This window comes from Tauraco erythrolophus, chromosome 9 (assembly GCF_009769465.1).
Source record: "Tauraco erythrolophus isolate bTauEry1 chromosome 9, bTauEry1.pri, whole genome shotgun sequence".
Classification (NCBI taxonomy): domain Eukaryota; kingdom Metazoa; phylum Chordata; class Aves; order Musophagiformes; family Musophagidae; genus Tauraco; species Tauraco erythrolophus.
In genome coordinates, this window is record NC_141473.1 from 17140721 (window position 1) to 17163476 (window position 22756).

The 22756-nt window shown below is 36.1% G+C and overlaps 1 protein-coding gene across 1 annotated transcript in view; it reads left to right on the top strand.

Annotated features, from left to right (window-relative positions):
- The window catches only part of LOC104378168 (adhesion G protein-coupled receptor A3-like), a 293441-nt gene that overhangs the window by 245116 nt on the left and 25569 nt on the right, over positions 1 to 22756 (top strand). Inside the window, exons 15-17 of the mRNA XM_086616497.1 lie at positions 2417 to 2544; positions 3471 to 3594; positions 12512 to 12657. Of these exons, the coding sequence (XP_086472623.1) occupies positions 2417 to 2544; positions 3471 to 3594; positions 12512 to 12657 (398 nt within the window). The remainder of the gene's footprint in view (positions 1 to 2416; positions 2545 to 3470; positions 3595 to 12511; positions 12658 to 22756) is intronic.

Genomic DNA, 22756 nt, shown 5'->3' on the forward strand with positions numbered 1-22756 from the left:
CTGATGTTCAAACATAGTGATTGGTTAATCCTTGCATTTACACTATTAAAAGCTAGTTCTTTAGCACACTGAATTGTGCCACTTCAAGTAAAATCACTTCCGTTTGTTGCTACATAATGTGTAGCTTCACTCTATTTCCTTTTCACAACTTTAACTTTTCAGAGTATTTTTTTTCAGAAATATCCAAGATATTTGTTTCTTTAAATAATAGCACTGCTACTACTATATTTGTTATAGTAACAGTTTTATTAATGCACAGAACTGAAGCAAGTGTATATGTAAAATTATGAAAAAGTGTACTATTGGTATACCAAAATATTATTTGATCAGTAAGAGCTAGAACTAAATATTTTCTCTTTTTCGGAAGAGTATTTCTGTTTAAATTGTCCAGTATTTACATTACTACTCTTGTAGTATGAACTAAAATTGTACTGAACATTTCTGGTAAATAACAGTCTACCACAAGAAATTGCCTCTGTAAAAGAGTTAATGAGGAGATGATACAAATAAAAACATGGAAGAAAAGGTGTTCAAAAAAAGGGTGTTTGAGTGGAGAACCAGTGGCTGTTCTGAGCCAATAGACTTTTAAATAATTGTTTGAAATTTGCGAATTCAGTATATCCTGAAAGTATATTCATGTACACTAAAAATAAAAAAATCAAGAGAAAGCCTCAAGAGCATAGATCTGTCATATTAAAAAGCTATTCAAATCGAAAGACAGAGTTCTTTTCCTCTTCTATTTCACTTGTCATTGAGGGAAGCACAGCAAGAGATGTTAGGAGATAGGACAAGGATATCTCTGTGGCAGGTGACTCCACTTCTGAGTCCTGGTGAACTGGGCAGGACTGAGACAGGACTTGTGTGTGGGACAAGTGGTGTCTAAGCAGATTTAACTGATGTATGCATACAGGCCAAGGAAGTACTTTAAGAGAAACAGGATGTGAGGACACACATTTGCCATCTTATTCATACGTTATTTGTTCATTTTGATGGTCTTTTTTATACATGTTGTAAGCTGCTCTGTTTTAGAACTGACATTAATATGCATCTGGAGAAACTGGTACAGCAATCTTAGGAACTTTAAAGCTAGTATGAAGTAAAATAATGACTGCTAGGGCGTCTGTTACTTGTAAGGACCTTTCTGCAAGGTAAACGGAACAGTACCTTTCCTCCTGATTTAATAATTGCGTATACTTATGAACATCAGTTGCTTGTACATGGACAAGTTCATATACATAAATAATGGTGTTGGAAATCAGCTCTCTGCATGCAAATGTGGTTAAAAAAAATGTGTTACCAATACAATCCCTGTCTCCAAAGGGGAGATTTCACCTCAGGAAAATAACGTATTGAATCTTCATCCAGTGTTAGAGTTTGCTGGATTGCCATATTCAGTACTTTTCCAGATTTTAGCTTTTCCTGTGCTGGGATGTGTATTCATTTTTGTATGCACAGTTAGTGCCACTGCACATGGAAACTGGCATGTAGATGATGCTATTTTCACTCAGGTTTATGTGTCTAATTTGTAGTACTTGTTTGCAGAAATGTAGTGCCATAAGCAGATGTGACAATGTATTACAGTGAACCTCTAATGTTTGATTTAATTCAGATAGTCTGAAGACATACTGTTTTGGTTTTTTTTACTGTTTTTTGTAATGGGCACTGTTTGCTTTCCATCCATCACACCTGCAGATTTAGCTCTCCTATTATTTCTTACTTGTGAGATCCAGTAATTTAGAATGGGAATTTGATATGGTTAATTTTACGAATATCTTAATAGTTTTTCATTATGTTTTACATGAAGAATTGTGGCAGTAGGAGGTCCAAAAGGAATGCATGGATCTTTACTGTTAATATAGCTGTCAAGCTGCTGTTGAATTGATACAGGTAGCAGAGTATTTGCAACTAAGTGTGAAGGTCACTGGTTCAGAGAAGATGTATCAACTGGGAATCATATTTGAATATAAGAGCGAGTCAGTCGATATTTTGGCTTTTGTTTCTTTGAGTGGTTCTTCTGCAGCCATGTGTATGCCATTTAGAGACCTTTATGGTAATCTGATATTTTGTACTTAATATCCTGGTAAAATACGCACATAAAGTTCATGTTATCAGAAGGAACAGATACTGCTAATGCCTGGAATATGGAAAAATCTGTGTATTTTTTCAGACCTTTTTTTTAATTAGGATATGTCTGCTTGTAGAAAAAGGTTAATTTCTGTCTTGCAAAGTGTATTCAGATGAGGAAAGAACAGTTGGATGTTATTGTAAATTCATGACCTGTATCTGCATTAAAAGTTCATCATCTTATTTTTCTGCTCTTGAGAGGGAACAGCTAGAGATGACAGGACATATTGAAGTGAAGTCTCAGATTTTCACACATGCCTAACAATGTTAAATCATTTTGCTTTCTCCATAGGATTTTAAGACAGTGCTGTCTTTCCCCCAGTACCCAGGGGAGTTTCTGCACCCTGTGGTATATGCATGTACTGCAGTTATGTTGTTGTGCCTGTTTGCTTCCATTATCACCTACATTGTCCATCACAGGTAAGAATTCAATTTTAAATACTTGTGTTAAATGGTCAACATGATGCTGAGGTGCTTCAGTTTTTTCTAACCCTGACTGAAAAGATGATTTAAAATGCTGTGTATTACTGTTGGATAGTAATATCAGCAATGTGATTTAGACCAGCGAAATAATAATTTTTTTTAAAAAAAAAAAGCTCATGTCAACCTTCCTTAAGCTGTTCCCAAGCTGTATCTTTCTGAGACGTATGTCTACATGGTGTACACACCATTCCTAAGATTCCTAACTTGACAATTCAGTATAAAACCACGAGCACTATCAAATTGCTGTCTGGCAAATTCCAGTTAAAAAGCAGCACTTTGGACAGCTACACTGGCGGTATTGGCTTCTAAGACCAAGTTTGGTTGAAAGATTTGGTAAGTATCGTTGGATAAAAGAAACTTTCTTTGACTTCTAAATCTTTTTGATTTTAGAAAACTTGTGTTTTCCTCTATATGAAAGATTTATATGAATGCCATTTTAACTACATACTTCTGTTAAAGACCATTAGCAATTTAAAAGAGTAGAAATGTATTGTACTGTAGAAGCTGCTAAATATTAATTAAGTGAACTTAATGCAATGACTTCTGATCTTCAGCTTCCATTTAATCATTTAGAGATGTCTTGTTAAAGCTCTGCATATCTGAAACTATACAATAAAACTTTTGCTTTTATTACTCTACTTTAAATGCTTGATTTGATGGAGGAAACTAAGTCAGTAGACCCTTTACAATTTTTACCATTAATTTCAATGCTGTATAAAGCAGACTCTGTCCTATAGGTATGTTAGTAAGTAGGTATTCAAGAATCAGAAAATTTAATTCTGCCATATTAAGCATTTTTTCCAAAGCTTAATTTTCATAATAGATATGTTGGATTTTAATTTTAAATTTTGATTTTTCAACAGCACAATCCGAATAAGTAGAAAAGGATGGCACATGCTTCTCAACTTCTGTTTCCATACTGCTCTTACGTTTGCTGTTTTTGCTGGTGGAATCAATCGCATTAAATATCCAATTATATGTCAAGCTGTAAGTACATGCCTTAGTAATTCTTAGTAATAGAATGAAAAGCTGAAACTGTGTCTTTTAACATAATATTGGTATTTCTCTTTCTTTTCATGTATTGTTCCTGAATCTTAAATTCTTTCGGAATAAGTCATCATTATAAGCATGTCTTTTAAAGGTCAGCACTGGGAGCGTTTAGTGTTTGGTTGTCACCTGAATTTCTGTGAGAGGCTGACCAATGCATTAACTTCTCTGCAGCTCAGATTTCCTTATTTAAAAAAAAAAAAATCCCTGAAAATCGTAGTATTTCTCTATTCTACCAAATAGTTGAAAAGTATGATTCCCAAATATTTCTGATGTCCTTTCTGATCTTTGGATTGAATGTGTGGAACTAAAGTTACTGCTGCTTTCTTGTAATATATATCCCAACTGCCTGAGGGTGGCCCTGGCTTCACTGGGTGATCCCTAAATATATACTTGGGCAGATTAATGTTAATAGTATGATTATGTCTTGTAATTAGAACTCAAGTTAAGGAGAAAAAGCAGACCAGTACTCTTGCAATTTATGGGTCCCTGTTTGCACTGCTGGACTATTTCTTATCTCTTGCTTCATACTTTCCGGGGATATAGTGCCGTGAGATGCACAGAGAGGGCATGGCTCCAGCTGCTCTGAATATAGAGGCTGGCTGTACAGTACATGAAGAGAGCCGTTTCGGTCATCTTCTGTAATGCCTGGTGCGGGCTTTTTGCAATTTTTTCATCTTAAATATTTCTTCCTCTCAGATTTTGTGGAAGTGCTCCAGATCTCATGAATGTTGTTGGTATTCACCTGTAGTAAAGCACTTTACTAAGCCAACACCCTCCCCAATATTTTGCCTGTCACTGATCTGTTTCTTCTGATTGGCTTGAATGAGTGTAAACTGGAGGAGTCAGCAGCCAACAGCGGAGTCACTGCCAAACTTGCGTAACAGTTACCACTCTAATTTTCAGTGAGATGCTTGGGAAGCCTTTTGTGTATACTTATGCATAGAATCATAGAATGGCATAGGCTGGAAGGGACCTCAGAGATCATCTAATCCAACCTCCCTGCCATGGGCAGGGACGCCTCTCAACTAGATCAGGCTACTCGAGACTCCATCCAACCTGGCCTTGAACACCTCCAGGGAGGGGGCATCCACAACTTCTCTGGGCAATTTATTCCAAAGTCTTACCACCCTCGTACTGAAGAATTTCTTCCTAAGATCTAATCTAAATCTGTTCTCCTTCAACTTAAACCCATTTCCCCTTGTCCTATCAGTGGACACTCTTGTAAAAAGTCCCTCCCCAGCCTTCCTGTAAGTTCCCTTCAGGTATTGGAAGGCAGCTATTAGGTGCCCCCAAAGTCTCTTTTCAAGGCTGAACAACCCCAGCTCCCGCAACCTGTCCTCATAGCAGAGGTGCTCCAGCCCCTGGATCATCTTTGTGGCTCTCCTCTGAACACACTCCAACAGATCTATGTCTCTCTTATGGTGGAGACACCACAACTGGACGCAGTATTCGAGGTGGGGTCTCACAAGAGCAGAGTAGAGGTGTAGAATCACCTCTCTTGACCTGCTGACCATGCTTCTCTTGATACATCCCAGGATGTGGTTGGCCTTCTGGGCCGCATGAGCGCACTGCGGGCTCATGTTGAGCTTCTCATCTATAAACACCCCCAAATCCTTCACTTCAGGGCTACTCTCAACCCACTCTGTGCCCAGTTTGTATTTGTGCCTAGGATTGGCCCGACCCAGGTGAAGGACCTTGCATTTTGACTTGTTGTGCATGACAGTCAATAAACAGCACATGTAGATCTGTAAACATCTGTATCATTCTATGTGCAAAGTCTACCTGTGTACATTACATGGTATTAATTTAAATTATACAGTTGCCACAAGATTATTCTGAGATAAATATCTCATGATATCTAGTGTATTGTGTCATAATTAATCTGTGAGTTCTAGCAAATTGAAATATCACTTACCATTGTCTTTATCTGCGTTTCGCAAGTGAGGGTGGCAGATTAGTTTGTAGGGCAGCCATGGCCGTGTAATTACACGATCACAAATGACCATCTGTTGTTACAATCATTGTCTGATTATTTACTTTGCAGATTGCATGGTAAAAATGCAGCATTAACAGTGATAATGAAAAATTGATTGAGATAAATGAGTTATTAATAATCTGTTATGAGTAATACATAAACTACAGGGGTATCTTCATAAAATGCATTATCAGTGACAGCTGTTTCTTGCTATGGTATAGGGCCAGATCCTGAGCTGCTGAGAAACATGCGCACTTAGAGAAACTGAATGAGTCCATTTACATATGCCTTCTAAATAGTTTCATGAAGTTAATCTATTTACCTGACACCATGCTACGTCAACAGACAGTATCATTGGCAGTTAAAATGTAGGAAAGATACAAGGCACAGAAGACACACTCCTCTGGTTTCTGGTAGATATTGTCTGATGTAATTATGTAGGTCTAATGGATGCAACAGTCTGAACCATCTAAGACAAGACTTCTATAGCTAGTAACACAGACTGAACAAATGTTCACTCCCAACACATTGTACCCCACCACAGACTCTTTCTTGCCTACTGGCAGCAACATTCTTCAAAATTCTGTGAGTTCTAGTGCCTGTCTCCTCCTGTAATAACTCTGAGAGGACTACTCTGTGAATTAATATTCAGGGTGCCAAAGCTGGGAGGTAAGGAGGTCAGACCTACTAATGGTTTCCCAAGAAGCTCCCGTATTTGCACATTTCCATAGCTTGCGTAAGCGGTGATGGAGTGAACAGCACTCCTTTTCTCCTGTGTGTGCAATGTAGCAATTCTTTTAAGTCACTCAGCTCAATGAAAGCTATATTTGTATAGCTGATTTAGGCTTTTGTGTCCCTCAAGTTTAAGTTTTGTCTCTTTCTCCTTTTTTTTTTCCCAGTTCTGAAAAAAAAAACCCTGATATTAGAGTTCTAAAATATATTTGTGAAAATATTACTGCTTCAAGCAGCATTAAAATATTACTTATACTCTATGTGTAACACAATCAGTGTTTCTGTAGCACAGCTATCTTTCCATCTGCTACAATTCAAAATACAGCTTCACCCTGCAGCAATGTAATTTGCACTTTTTGTTTCCTGCGTGCATAGGGGAAGATTCCACGTGCAAGCATTTTCTTTCCTAATCACTGAAATGTGGTGTCAAAGCCAGTGAACCTCCACCTTTCTCATTGTAATTATCCTTAAAACTTTCACACAAATTTCACTGCAATATACTTACCCAAATGAAATAACAGACTGAGTTAATTTTTATCCTTCATAATTAACCAAAAAGATGTTTCTAAAATAACTTCAATTGGATCACCTTCTCCCTCTAAATGAGCTGTCTCAGGCTAATTTTAAGCAGCAGGAATTAACGCTATGGAAATGGACCTATTTTCTGTGATAGATAGCTGGAAGAATCTTCATATCCACTTGAAGGCAAAGTAGTTACACACACTTTTCAGAGATAGTCAGATATTTATTTTTGTCTGGAATCTATAACCTAAAACTCCTTTTTAAACCTGCATACCTATTTCAGAGAAGATTTTGTATAGACAGTCTCACACATGCAGTATGTGGTCTTTATAATTTATAAAGAAAACTGATGTTAGAGTGTGGGTCTGGAAGAGTTAATTGCTTCTTCACAGATTTCCTGCATGAATGAGGTTGTATCTGCAGACTGTTTAGATTACCCACAAATGTATTGTCGTTAATTTTTTACATTGATTGTGGTGAGGCAGTGGAACAGGTTGCCCAGCGAAGTTGTGGATGCCCCATCCCTGGAAGTGTTCAAGACCAGGTTGGATGAGACTTTGAGCAACCTGGTATAGTGGAAGGTGTCCCTGCCCATGGCAAGGGGTTGGAACTAGATGATCTTTGAGGTCCCTTCCAACCCAAACCATTCTAGGATTCTGTGATGTGATTTTGTATGTCTCTGTATGCTGACTGTTGGTGTAGAAGCCAGTCTTGAGTTTATGGCAAATCTTTCATGCAAGGCAAAGGTTGTGTTAGGAACAGCAGAATGGGATCAATCAAAGCCAGCACACTAGCTAGAAAGGTGCGTGAGCCAGCCAGTGGATGATATAGTCAGCCCTTCCATCTCCTGGACTCAGGGTCTCAGAATACGTTCCTTCAAAGGACAGAAGGAGGCTTATTTCTTTCACGTAAAGAATGAGACAGAAGGAGACACAACTGTAGCTAAATCACTCCTCATGTGCAGGAGGCATTGATTCTATACCTTTAGTTTGAAAGATATCAGTCTTACAGCCCGTACTTTCCAGGACAGCATGATAACCATGAATCTATGGATGCTAGGGGCTGAAACTGTCAGTTCAACATGTTGAAGCACAAATAGGCTTAGAAGTACAAGATTCAGGTGACAGAGAAGTTACGGAGTGAGATAGAATCATAATTTTTTATCCTAGTGGCCAGTCACTGAGTGGTATAAGCACTTCAATCACATTTCCAGGAACTTTCTATATGGTTTATAAAATAAAAGCTTCCATGTAAAATTTGGCAAGGCTCAGATCTTCCTTCTCCCTGATGAGTGTCATATGTGAAGCTGCTTGTGGATTCATTTCTGTAGGGCAGTAAATCTTCAGGAAGAAAGGTGAAGCCTGTTCCATAATAGACAGTAGCCTGGAAGTTAGAATACTACCCTTGGAAGTTCAAAATTTGGATTTGAATCCTGTTCAGCTAAGGAGATCCTAGAGCTATGTGCCACATCTTGGGTAGAAGATGTAGATACAAAAATATTATAGAAAGAGAAGGAAAAGAGCAGTTCTTTCTGCTCTAGCTATATTTTTTTTTTTTTTTTGAAAGAATGGGTGTAAATTTGATGTACTGTGATCAAGTTTGCCAGTTACGGTGTCTCAAGAGAAGAGTGCTATTTAAGAGCTCTTGAGTGGTCTTTGGTGAGAAAGGTGCTGCATTGTTCAGCTCCACTGAGACAGGATCAGCACTGGTCATACACACAAACAAGAATTTATGTGTCTGGAAACTTTACTAGCAGCAACTTATGACAGTTAAAGACTTTGCAGACAATGAGGTTAGATGCGCATGCTGTGTTGAAGATTGTCCTTCCTGGTTTCAGGTACCTGATTTGTGGGTCTCAACTTCTTGCTCTAAATTTTCTACCTGTGAAGGGAACATGGGTTTGTTCTAAGGATAAATGTTTTAAGATCATGAAATATTCACATCCAGTGGTGCTATAGACCGCACAGAAATTCCTGAATCCCTTCATCTCACTGAAAAGATTCACTTTCAGTGCAGGATTAAGGGTTTAATGGGAATGTCAGTGCATATCCATATCCTCCTTTAAATAGAACTGGCTGAAGAAGGACAATATGATCTGAAATAGATTACAATTGGGAAAAAAAATAGATTAATTTAAAAACTAGGGGGAAACAAAGACATTTTTATGCAAGTTAAAGCCAATCAAGAGAGCTTTTTGTGCTGAAATGCTTTGCATAAATGTGTGTTCTGGTCATTACAATGGTAACCGCATGGTGTGGAACTTAAGTTACCTCTAAGTTACTGAAATTTATTGAAGGAGCACATACAGGCAGCATCTTCTTACTGTAGAAAAAGCATAATATTCTATTCGGGATGCTGGTACTTATTACCAAAGATAAGAGTTCTAAGAGCACAGGACACAGAAAAAAATGGGTCCAAGGAAACAAGAAAATTTTCACAATATAACTGTGGTTATTAAATAGCTTTAGGTGCAATGTTGGCTTCAATGCATATGTCCTGACAAGTTCTTTCTGTACCATTTGGCCTGTCAGTGGAAAACCTTCTTACGAATGAGGGTCATCACTTTAATATATTCAATCAAAATCCTTTGTTCTGTGCAGAAAACTTGACCCTTCCCACACAATTTTGTGTGAAATACAAAAGCTACACTTACAGTGAAAATAGTTATAAGTGAACACCTTGGTATTTAATTTGTATCTATTTATTGGCTTCTTAAGCTTTACAGAGGCACAAATCCAGTAACAAGATATACACAGGTAAATTCATACCTTGGATTTTTAGTGCATAAACCTAAGGCTTACATTTGCTAACAGAGTTAAGTGAGAGTTTACTGAGCAAAACTATCTTTGTCCTGTTCCTCTTTCTGTTAAGCCTTGTCTTCCCCTTCCATGCCATGAGCTGGTATCTCATGTGTTTCTAGCATAGGGCTCAGATGTCTTTCTAGCTTAAGAGAGCTGGAAAGAGGTGGTCCCACTGAAGGGGACGAAAGAGCATGCAGCCACAGCCTCCAAGTGCAACAGTGAGGAAGATGCATCTCCATGGCATGACTGATGTCAGTGTGGAGATACAGGGAAGGAAGAGACAGAGAGCAAAGCTCACCACTTTGAAATACTGAATTTTCAAGATGAGGTATGACAAGCATTTCTTTACTAATTATTATTAGTGGATGAATAAGAGCAAAAATTCTAGTCTAGAAAGCACATTTTGTGATGGGAAGTGAGAAACAAAATCATCACCACATAAAGGGTACTCCTCTTTCCTTGGGAAAACAGTATAACAGCTCAGTGCACCCTTCCAAATTCTGCATTTTACTTGTGTCATGTGTGTTTTATCTCTAGATTGTCACTGTTGTCCTTCAAATCTGTCAGTCATGAGGAAGTCTTGCATCTCGTATCATCAGGATATATCCTCTTTTCCTTTAAGCAAGAAATGTAAATGGATTTTTTTTTTTGAAAGAAAGAGGCATATTATTAAAGAGTTAGTACAGAAGATAACATTTCTCCCTATTGTCCTTGTTTGTTTGATTTGTCGCATATCAGAAGGAACTAAGTTGCTGAAATATGAGCACACTGTGAAGAAAAGTAATGTGACTAAGGTGTGGCATAGCAATGATGTTTTCAGTTCAGTTGCCTCCTTGAAAATTCAATAAAATTGTTTTATTGTACTATTTTTAGGAATCTCATTCACTTAAGTGGCTGATCATTTCTGTATATATGACCACATATGTTGTCAAAATTTCACATGTTGGGTGCCTTCTCACATGAAATTCATCCCTGATGTTCATATTACGGACTCTTTGGCATACTTGTGTAGAAAAATTACAGAATATATAGTAGCAGTGCTATGCTGAACTAAGAGATTTTTTTTTTTCTACTTCTTTCTCATGGTTCCCACCTCCTTTTTCTCCCCCTTTCTCCTCCCTCTCTTCTCCCTCCTGCCTTACTCCTTCAGTCCCCCCAGCTCATAGTCGTGTTCAGAGTGTCCCTACAGAAATGCTGCAAGCTGCATATGAACCAAGTCCAGACAGCACTAGCCACTGAACTGGCAATGTCTGCCAGCTCATGGTACAAGGTTGTCTCATTCTCTTATTTCTGCTGCTTTTACCTCAAGCGACAGCAGCTATGAAGGCTTTATGCTCCCTTGTCTAATGTGTCAGACAAGTCCCAGAGAAAATTGCAAAGGGTTTTCTGTTGATGATATTTGCTGCTATCTTCAAGTTTTGTGCTATATTACTAAATATAAAAAAAAAAAAAAACAGGAATTTTTTTTCTTTACCCATCAATTATTTTGTTTTAAGTTGAGAAAAAATGAACACTGGTGCAAATAAATCATTATAATAGATTTGTGTTAGCTTTCTTCAGCAATTCTCTGTATTCCTTAAACATTTATGTGCTTTCCAATTATAGCAATATTTTACTTGTCACCGCAAAATGTCAGGTTATTGCTTCAAAGGTAACCTCATTTTATATAATCAGATGGAGACTTAGCTGATGTAATACAGCATTGGAGATTGGATAAAATTTCAATTACTGTTTCCATAGTAATGGATAACAATTACTAACATAACAAAGATGTTAGTATTTTAGAAGTGTTCGTACTTTCTTTTACTTCTAATGATAAACACACCAGTTTCTTGGAGACAAAATGATAATAACACTACTGAGAGTTTTTATTTCCTTTCAAGAGAGGATGCCAAGATGTATCATTTAATTTTAAAAATTAATCACAGAATGTTAGGGATTAGAAGGGACCTCAAAGGATCATCTAGACCAATCCACCTGCCGGAGCAGGACCACCTAGACCAGATCACACAAGAATGCGTCCAGGTGGGTTTTGAACATCTCCATAGAAGGAGACTCCACAACCTCTCCGGGCAGCCTGTTCCAGTGTTTTGTTACCCTTACTGTGAAGACGTTCTTCCTCATGTTTAAGCAGAACCTCCTGTGTTCCAGCTTATATCCATTTCCCCTTGTCCTATCATTGGATGCCACTGAGAAGAGCCTGGCTCCATCCTCATGGCAGTCACCCTTTACATATTTATAAAGGTTAATGAGGTCCAATTGTATAACCAAGTTTATAAGTTCCTTAAAATATGTTTAAAAATAATCTGGTTTTAGGCAAATAGCACTGATCCCATTACAAGAAGTCAACCTTGGCTATATGCAGCTGAGAGGGAACTACAGCAGGATGTTTCTGAAAAATGAAAGGAAATAGTAGCATAATAGCAAACAAAAATGCTGACCTCTCATTATTTTTTAAATTTCATTGTCATGATCTAACAAAGCTTGCAACACAAACTAAGCTTCACATCACTTTAAAATCAGATAGAAAAAGATGTTATTAATCAGGTTATTGGAAAACAAATGTCTTTACAGTCTTAGTTTCATAACATACCATCTGGTATCACAGATATTATCTATGATGGGTTAAATAACAGACTCCATCTGCTTTTTAAAAGTGTTTTCACTGGTTATAAGTAACCAGAGAGAAAGAAAAAAATGATGCATTTACAAATGCAGTTAAAAAAATCTGTTTGCTTGTACACTTACACAGTAAGATTGTTCTAAATCTCTTGTTTTACTTGATCCATTTACTGACTTGTTTAACTGTCCGTTCTTTTTTTAGGTTGGCATAGTACTACATTATTCTACTCTCTCTACTATGCTATGGATTGGAGTAACTGCCAGGAATATTTATAAGCAAGTCACAAAAAAACCTCAGCCATGCCAAAACAGTGACCAACCTTCTTATCCAAAGCAACCGCTACTCAGGTATGGAATATATATACAACACTTCTTTTTTCTTTTAAATGTGTTCCTGAAACATAAGAATTTTAAACAAACTCTTACTTTTATTTCTGTTTTCTTTACTTTTTATAGACTACAAATAGGTTCCATAAAGAATTGAGTGGTTTAAGTGTATATAAAAATATGAATATTTATTGTATGCTAATAGTTAACTCTACTCAGGAGATGAAAATATGCAGAACTGGTATTGGCGAGTTTCAGATACCTTTATGTCAAGAGGAACAATTCAAATGTTCCTGTTGGTTTCTTATGAAGGAAAAAATCCTGGCTTGCTTCTGAGTTAAGGCATTATTTAATCATCAGAAACTACACTATAATGACTCTCCCTTTAGCCTTATCTATTCTGCTGTAAATCTTGCCCACACTTGTATTGATTGCCTAGTAACCTGATGGCAACTTTCCTCATTCCACGCCAGAGATTCAATGCTATTACAGGACTAACTGAAAGTCTGGACTCCCTATCAGCTTTCTAGATGGAGCAGACTAACATGTCTCTGACAACATGGCAGGTGTAATGCAGTAAGAATTTTAACCGGATGGCTATGAGATGCTGAAACTTCAAGCCAAAAGATTCACTCTGCATAGAGGGAAAAAAAAAAAAAACCACAAAAAACCAAAACAAAACAAACAAAAAAAAAACCAAAAAAAAACCCCACCAACAAAAAAAATACAAACAAAACAAAAAAAAATTACTACAAACTAGGGTTTCTGACCAGGGGCATGAGAAGATGAATTCATCTTTTTTGACTTCAGCTATCAAAAGTTTAGGTATTAGCCAATGTTATCTAGTGTCCCGGTATAGATTTTGGAAGGAGTCTGAGACAGAGAGGAACTTGCAGAGAACACTTCCTCCCATCTGTCTTGGATATTTGTGTGAGGACAGAATGAATTGTCTTATGGAGTAGCCTCTCTCTTCCCATAGTTCACCTGAATTGTCAGTTTTGAGTAAAGACCTCAGTTTTGTGATGAAGGACAAGAAATACAAATTCTACTTTTTACGGCTTTGCTTTGAAAAATACAGATTAGTCTATTCTTTTAAACAGACTTAATTTATTTTGAACACAAAATGTTTATTAAATAGCATTTATAGATGGCTGTATGAGGTTGTCACGACTTGTTAAAAGTCTATAGGAAGATGAATTGTGTTTTGCTGTCTGACTGCTGAGTGAAATCTTTATTAACATGATTAGTTTTCTGCTTTTTAAAACATTTTCTTTCTAGAGATGAAATTGATTAAAGTTAACATAAAAATTGTATTGTAGAGAGAAGAGCCATATTGAACGTTAGCTTTGTTAGGAGTAAGCAAGAGGACATACTTTCACTGAGAGTGCCTGACTTTGCTAATCCATGATTTACTGTACCATTCTTCACAGATGAGAATTTCACTCTTTCAGTTAGTAGCTCATGGCAAAATGAATAATCGCCAATTTTCAAATGCTGCAGTGTAGCTATTAAGGTAGATAATTGTTGCAGGTTACATGGACCCAGCATAGTGTATATCCTTCAAATTCAAATCTTGTTTGAGTTGGAAAACAATAGACAATCAGGTTACAGAAAAGATTACTCTAATTAGAATCTTTGTTATACCAGTCATGTTGAGGTTCTCCAACAGTGAAAATAAACAGTAGATAGTTTAAGTTTAGCAATAGAAATGATAAACCTTTTAGCTGTAAGAGAACATGAGTATAATTGTTTAATAGCTAAGTAAAATGATTCTAGGTTATTTTTCTCACTCAGGGCACAATATGTCCTAGAGACACAGGCACTGAAACGTCTAATATGGTTTCATCATGGTTAGCGCTAGATTCAAAGTAGTAAGGATCAATTTCATTTCATGTAGAAAATGAGCATAGTATATGGAAAATTAAAAATCGCTTTAAGCAGGAAAATGCCAAACTCATAATTAGTAGTTGTTGTTCTTTTGAAATATAATGATAATTTTTATGGGCATTTTAACTTTTCTGGTTTTAATAAAACTAAAATCAGAATTATTCTGTATCATAATATTTCCATAAAATACATTTAAGATGCTTATATTTCAGTGTAGTCATTTATTAGAAATGTTTTAACTAGAGTGTGTTCTTGTATCTATAAGCTGATACCAGCTTTTATACTTATTGTGCCTCAGGTACGTAAGAGGTAATATCGCAGTTTGTCCAGGTCTGGGTTTGGATGAGGGAGTAATTTTTTTCTCCATTTGACACCAGTAGGTAGCTAAAGGATACAGAGATTGATGAAATGAGGGTTGAGTTAAGATTTCTTATACGTCAGGACCATCAGTGCTAGGAAGCATATAATATGGTCTGTGAGATGTTTTCAAGCAGGAAGCAGTTTGTCAGTAATTCCTGTCCATAGACCTAGTTTGACTTGTGTTCAGGTTTTGTTAAACACAAATATATGAATGTGTTTGGCAAGAAACGTACGCTTTGCTGTTCTCCTTTGATCTTTTCTGATAATGGATGTATATGATAGACTGGGTTTCTGGTTCACATATGAGTCTTTTTGTATTCCTTGTGTATGTGCTTGCTATATGAGGCATAAGGATATCTTTTGTGAGTCAGTGAGTGGGGACTGCTGCCAAAAATCAATACGTAAATCTATGACATGGAATTTACCAGGAAATGATAAAAATTCTCTCACTACATTTCTTTCAAGAAGCTTGATCCACTCTAGTAGCTCAAATAGTGAAAATAAATACCAAAATATCTAAAAGGAAGTCATAACTGTGAGTAAAAAAGAATGTTTGCTTGTAATAGTTGCTTTAGTTTCTCTGCCTGGTATTTGCATATTCATTTGCAGAAGTAAGACAAATGAGGTACACTTGATCTTTTCCTCCTAGTTTTTCTTGAGCTGTGGCAAGATGTATCCTATTAAGTAAAATTGTGATTCTCTATTAGTTTTCTCTGTTCTAGATACAGTGATGATCAAAGTTGAAATCTGTCTGCAGTGTGATTTTGCCGAAACCTGTTCTTCATGGCAATGTGATTTTAAATATTGCCTCTCTTAATACATTAATCATATATTAAACAATACATTATATATGTTATATGTGATAAACTACATATTTTATTACATATGTTATAGATTATATATATTGTCTGATAATTATAGAGTTAAAGCTTTCAAGGGCCTATCACTTTGATGACTGCAACCAACTGTGACAATACTGCCATTTTTCACTAAATGTGCCTGGATGCTAATGAGGTGAATCAAATTAATGCATCATTGCATTTTGTGTACTGAAATGCTGAACCCTAGCACTTCAACAGATAATGAAATTACTTCCTGTAAAATATACTCTCTGATATTTGTAATAAATATTTTTTTTTCATTATCAAATTCATTATCAAATGATATTTGAAATAAGTAATACCATCTTCTGTGGACATTTGTTAAACCTGGCCAAGCTTGGCTTCTGACTCATCTGAAGTCAGATTTTCCAGCAAAGACAAAGGGGCGAGCAAGATTCAGCTATTACTTGCAATGCATAAAACTTCTTATCAGCCCAAGCTGAGGCACAGCTAGTATTAGTTTTTGTAACTGATATGTGCATGCATTTTTCATGTGATGCTCTGTGCAAATACAGATTATACAGGAGTACAGACCAAGCAGAAAATATTTCTGAAAAATATTCTTTTTAAATCATTCCTTTCCAGGAAGAGAGAAAAAAAATGGACTACTATCATTTTAAGAAGTTAGCTACTGAGCACTATAAACATTTAAAAGAAAAAATAAATAAGCTGCCAGCTGGGCCAGAAATTGATGTTAAGGAGACATAATTAAGTTACTTTTCATCTCAGAGTTAGGTACAAATATGTGTCCTAATTTCCTCCATCCTTTCTTATTCAATGAACATCTTGCAAGGTAACTAATATGGCAAACTTCAGATTACAGAGAGTCCAGTATTCTATGTCTGTCATGAAAAACATCAAAATGAATAAATAAGGATGCAGAATTATGCAAAGTGGATAACAGGTGATGTTGCTGTCTCTGCGAACTTCACCTTCTTTGTTATGTCATGTATCTGATAAGCTTTTTAAAAGGTTCTTACTAAAATTGTGAGGTTTCTAGGAAAAGTACCTCATGCAATGCCTTAGAAGAATTGCATATCTAGCTGTAGAAGCAATTTAGGAATGGATCGTGTGTCTTTCCCTTTGTATAAAAAGTAATAGGCTTAGTACTGTGGCTATTAAAGATGAGCATAGAGAATTTTGGGAAGATCATAACTCAGGCAAACTAAATCAGTTTTCAGCAGCACACTCAGAGGACTCACAGTCAATACCACTGGCTTCAACTGTTGTTTTCAACTTTAAATAGTTTTAAAAGTCGAGAATAATTTTTAGAATGAGAAAGCTGTTTGCATATTTCATATATATTTTTTAATGTCTTAACTGTTTTATAGAAACTGTCCTTTAACTTGCATACAGAGCAGACCTAGAAATAGTAGATAGGAACTGAAGTGGTTCAGTTGAACTGTAATATCTGCTAATGGATGTGTACATGCATATATATTTGTGTGTGTGTTTGCTATTCTATGTGAGATTGTATATGGGCAAGTATCTGTACATCATTCCTACACTTCCAGAGTACTGAGTGACATCTTAAAAGTAGCAGCAACAGAGGTCTTCCTTGTGGGCTGTGTTTGTGGTGTAGCGATGACTAACAGCCTACACCCTGATCACATGGATGTGCAAGTGCTCTACTTGCATCCTCCCCCTTTCCTGTGAATGTGGCAGCAGCTCTTCACAATCATTCCCCAGCTGCTTATTTCTCTCAGCTACCTAAACGTGAAACATGAAACAGTAGTACCTAGCTAAACAGCAGCTAAGTATCTTTGTGACACTGAATTACGTTGAATTCTTTCACTGCAAAAAGGAGAAACCATGCTAAACTTTCAAATCCAGGAAAACCCTCTCCTTTGGTTTTTGTCAACCAATCCTGCAATGAGCCTCTTGCCTGCGGTGAGGAGATTTTACAGACTTACATGGTACCACAGGGGTCATGGCATCTGCTTAATGCGTTGCTCACAAGGTTAACCCTGCTTGTCTTCGGATGAACATTTAGACGCCTAATCAGAATTCTCACAAGCTGGAAACCATCTCATGGGCACAAATGGGTCTACTGCTCTGTATGCTGCATTTGCCTAACTGCAGATCCCAAGAGCGCCTGGCCGGAAGTCTTGTGACTTCCATCACAAATTGGTGTTGCAGCAATTTTTACTGAATAAGTTACCAATAAAGCAGGCTATTTTCTGAATTTGAGTTGCACACAACAATATTCGCGATGTTGAAAATTGGCACATGGTGTTTTTGCACCATAATGGAAGTAGTAAAAACACTCCAGTTATTAAGACTAAAAACTTCTTATATTTAGCTTTTTAAGGAATAATTATGTCCTTTACCAGAGAAAAACCCTAGAATAAAAAAAACTTAGAGGTTTCTAATATTCCTAAGGTTGAAAGGGTCTTCAGAAAATTATCTTTGTTACTCTCAGGGTCCAGAAAATTTCTCCTATCAGTTATAACAAGTTGGCTATAATTTATTGCATAATAGCAGTGTAACAGGGGATCAAAATTTGCCCATAATAACAAATTCTCTATTAAACGTCGAGTTTGCCAAATATGTTTTGTCATTTTCTTGGCCATGTTTTTTTTCTGGATCTTGAGTGTGAATCATATGAAGCAACTTAATTTACATTCTGACAGGCACAGGCATTACTTGTCCCCTTGACACCAGCAGCTCTGAAAAGCAGTTAAGTTCTAGTGCATTTTTCATTAGCACTGCTCTCATGAATTCATGTCTTCTGGTATCAAACAATGATTGAAAGAGAGCGAGAGAGAAAGGGGTCAACTGAAAAGCATCAATTACAGTCCATTGTTTTCTTCTTTACGATATGCCCTTAAATATTAATTCATCTAATCTTGATCCATGGAAGCCCATTTTTCCTTCCCCCAGTGAACATCCCAAACCTCCTCTATAAAATTTAAATTTAGACCTGATTATCCTAAGGGATTATCTACGTATTTCTTAACTCTCTGTAGTTTGTATATGTTCAAATAAATGGGAAATGCCACAGGGCAGAATTCTCTAAAGCCCTGAAGAGATCTCTGTAGTTCACTCTTTATTGTCAGAACAGACACAGTTCTGTCACTGGAGAGTAAGTGAAAGTGATGTCTCCTTGTGAGTGAGGTTTTCACTAGTTGGATGGACCATGGTACAGTACGCCAACAGTCTCACTGAAAATCTGCTATGCCATGCTCAAGAAAGTGAGCTATAACTTAAATACTCGATTGCATCCTTTGCTTAGAGGATGGAATATTTTGATGTGGACAGGGTCAGTCATCAAGAAGTTGTAACTAATGTCCTAGGTATTATCAGCAATGCTTCTTATTTTAGTTATTGGAAGTTAAGACTAGAAAATTGTCTTTTCCAATGTATATTTTTAGATCATTTTCAAATTGTGCTCTAATTAGTTTAATTCATTATTGAACAATGCATGTTTTTTTACAATCCTCATATATTTGCAAGACTGCTTATAGCTTCAATACCATAAGTTCCTAAAGAGAACATAGTGTGTAACAGCTGTTTTCATACATATTATCTGCAAATCACTATTCCCTTGTAACTTGTTTCAATGTTAATCGTATTTCCCAGGAAGGAGAAAGGCCATATCGCTGAAATACCATTTTGTAAATTTTTGCATTTGATAAAAATTGAACATAAGAGAAGCCATGTTTTCCTTCCAGATACTGTTTTAGTTTTATTTACTGAAATAAGGCTTATATTCAACATCAAAATAAGCTAGTGTACTATTATAGTGGATATTAAAATAATCTAAGGATAAGAGCCATTTTAAAGTTTTAGTTTGGTTTAATTATAGAACTAATCTTTTGAACAATGCTGTATTCTGAAGACAGTTTTAATAACTCTGACTTTCAAAAATGGCACAACACAACTAATGATACAACAGTACCATCAGAAACGCTGATCTTATCAGTCAGACTGTACTGTGTCTTATCAGCCTACTAATTTAAGCAAGTTCTCAAAAAAAAAAAAAAAACACCACCCCCCCCAAAAAAAACCAAACACAACAAACAAAAAAGAATTGTAATGCTGGGACCTTAGCCAGAATGACAAGCCAGATTCTGGGACCTGAGGTATAAAAGCTAGAGATAGAAAAAAAAAAAAGAGAACCCTAAGAACAAAACAGGCTGTTTAAGTCCATTCATCGTGAATCAGATGGAGAGAGAGGGTTGCAGAACCTGAAGGTGCTTGGAAGTTGGTTTGATACTTTAGGGACAAATTGATATTATAAGCTATTTAACGTGATCACTCTTAAAAGGCTGATATATGGTTAGACGGAGTCATGGATTATAGCCAGAGCCATTTTATTGCTAGCTAACAATGTAACTGAAAGATCTGCAGTGGAAAAGGGTAGAAAACGGGGACAAGGGAAACATTTTCATTAATTCTTCTTATTCAATTTCAGCCTGAAGCTAAATGCATTTCCATCACATGGGGGAAAATTATCTTAGGTCAAAGAAAATGTTTAATTCAGCTTTGAATTAATTGTTCCACATATGAACATTTTCAGTAAAAACAAAACATTAAAATATTAAGTAGCAATATAGTGCAGACAGCATTGGATTGCCAGTGTATGGTGCCATAGCGTGGATGTATTTTTCTACCTACTCTCAATCAAACAGAAGTGATTAGAACGTTACTGCTCCACCGTCAAGGTGACTGAATTATTGTGTTATTAACAGCAAGATGGTAGCAGAGCCACCTGGTTTACTTCTAGTTTCACTTCATCAGGCTTGTGAATCAAGCCTCAAACTTGAAGTATTTCGAAAGTTTGCTCTCATTTTCTAGTTGGCAAAATTATTCTTCAAATCTGACCTGAATGCACTATTAAATACTTTAAGTGAATAATGCCTGGAACAGAGGATCCTCCTTGATTTGATCTTATTTCAAGACTGTTACAATCAAAGTAGAAAAAGTATTTTGTTACTGCCATAACTTCATTAGCCGAAGTACAGGTGGGATACACACAACGTGAACACTTTCCAGAGTAGAAATCAAATGATACCAAATATTTTAGAGATGTTGAGGTAGAAGGTGAAGTTTGATCCTCTTTGAGCAGTGTCTGAGCTACTTAGTATAGCTGAAAATAAATTATTTATTATTATTGCAAAATAAAAGTATGTCTATTTATTACTTGTAAAAAAGCTATTAAACAGCATAGCAAGTCACATATCAAGATCCATTCAACTGAAACTCTCCCCAGATTTAAAGTTACTGAAAAACATAGCCAAAAGTGAAAATGACATCATCTGAGTGATACCCAGACATTTAATGAGGGAACGATGGTTTTAGGACTTAGAAATTGTTAACTCTGTGAGTTCTGGCATTTGCAAGCTTGCAAAGTTGTGAGCTTCAGGGAGAGTTATAATGACTCCTATGACATTTTCAAGTTTGAAAGGTTGTAACTGCAACATGCTGATCTGCAGAACTGTATTAGGTTGAATTTTCAGCTGATTTTATCATGAGTTCATATCTAGGTATTTCCTGGAAATTCGGAATTCTTGTCACAATATTCCTAGCCTCAACACTTTCTAGAACTCAAGCTACTTATATACATAATTGTAGAGGATAAGTTAGAGGGCAGGGTAAGCTTGATAAAATTCTCCATGCTTTGATATGCTGCTCCAGGCGAAATGTAAAACGCTGATTGGAAATTTTTCAAGTTCTAAAAATCCTTGAAGATAATATATTCAGACTCCAATGGGGGCTTCGTAGAAAACTTTATCAGATTTGAAAGAGCTAAATATTTTCTCAGATGAATCTTTTGTGTCATATAGATTAAACTTGATTATGCATAAAAGCTGTAAAGAGAAACACATAAGATAAATGTGTCTATGGCAATAGTATAGACAAAAAACTAAGCATTCCCATCTGCATGAAACTACAGTTAAAGAAAAGGCTATCTGACTTTTAATTGTGGATTATTGTATTCATTTATTATTAAGAAAACTTAAAAATTAAGCATTTGTTTTATTTAAACAAAGCCAGAGTCACATTAAATACAAATTCTTTCTTAACAAAATTGTCATGTGAGAAAGATGGAACTCAAAGCTTCTTACAGGACACCTCTCAAGTGAGTGCCCATACGCATCCAGTTTAACTGTAAGGAAAACAGCTGTGTTGCAAGAAAACGTAAGACATGAAGATTGGTAAAGTATGTTGTGCAGGCTAATAAACTGCAATGTCACAGAAACTGGAACACTTTAAACAACCAACTAGTATAATATAGAATTTTTCAATAGTTTACAGTAACTGCAGTACAGTACAATCACTATGCATTTAAATTGTAGCACGGCATAGATCTTATTAGGTATTGCTTTTACTAAAGCATTGCCACTATTCTGTAAAGTAATTTTCACTTAAAGATATTATTAGATTCCAAGAGCAAATGCTAAACAATAAAAAGTACAGGGATTATCTTAAAATAAACTAGCAATAAAAAACAAATATATCTTTTTATGCACATATATATGTTTTTAGTAATGATAGTTTTAAATGCATAATTTTAACATTTCAGAATATTTTTCTTTATTAATGAATAGAAAAATTCAAGGAAATAAAGATTTATTCCTTGAACAAGTAAGACTGGTGAAATCTACAGATACACATATTACATTAAATATGCTGGAGTGTATTTAACCATAACTGCTGTAAATTCAGCTTCAGACCTGACTCATTCTGTGAATACGTTCTGCTAAATATGTGTGATGATCTCTGGTTTACGCCTGTTTGGAAGTAGGGCTTAAAAGTCTTGGGAGGAAAAGTTGCATTAGATCAATTCACTTGGTTTTGAGGTGAGAGACCATGAAAACATATACATATACTTCCATTGATCTCCTTGACCTTGTACGTCCTAAATGGTTGAAGCCCATTAGTGGAGATGTGGATGATTCTTTTCTTTTTAACATAGTCTTTATTAAAAACTCCAAATGAGAAGACATTAAAGAGAAAAATCACAGTTACAATTTTAAAGTAGGAAT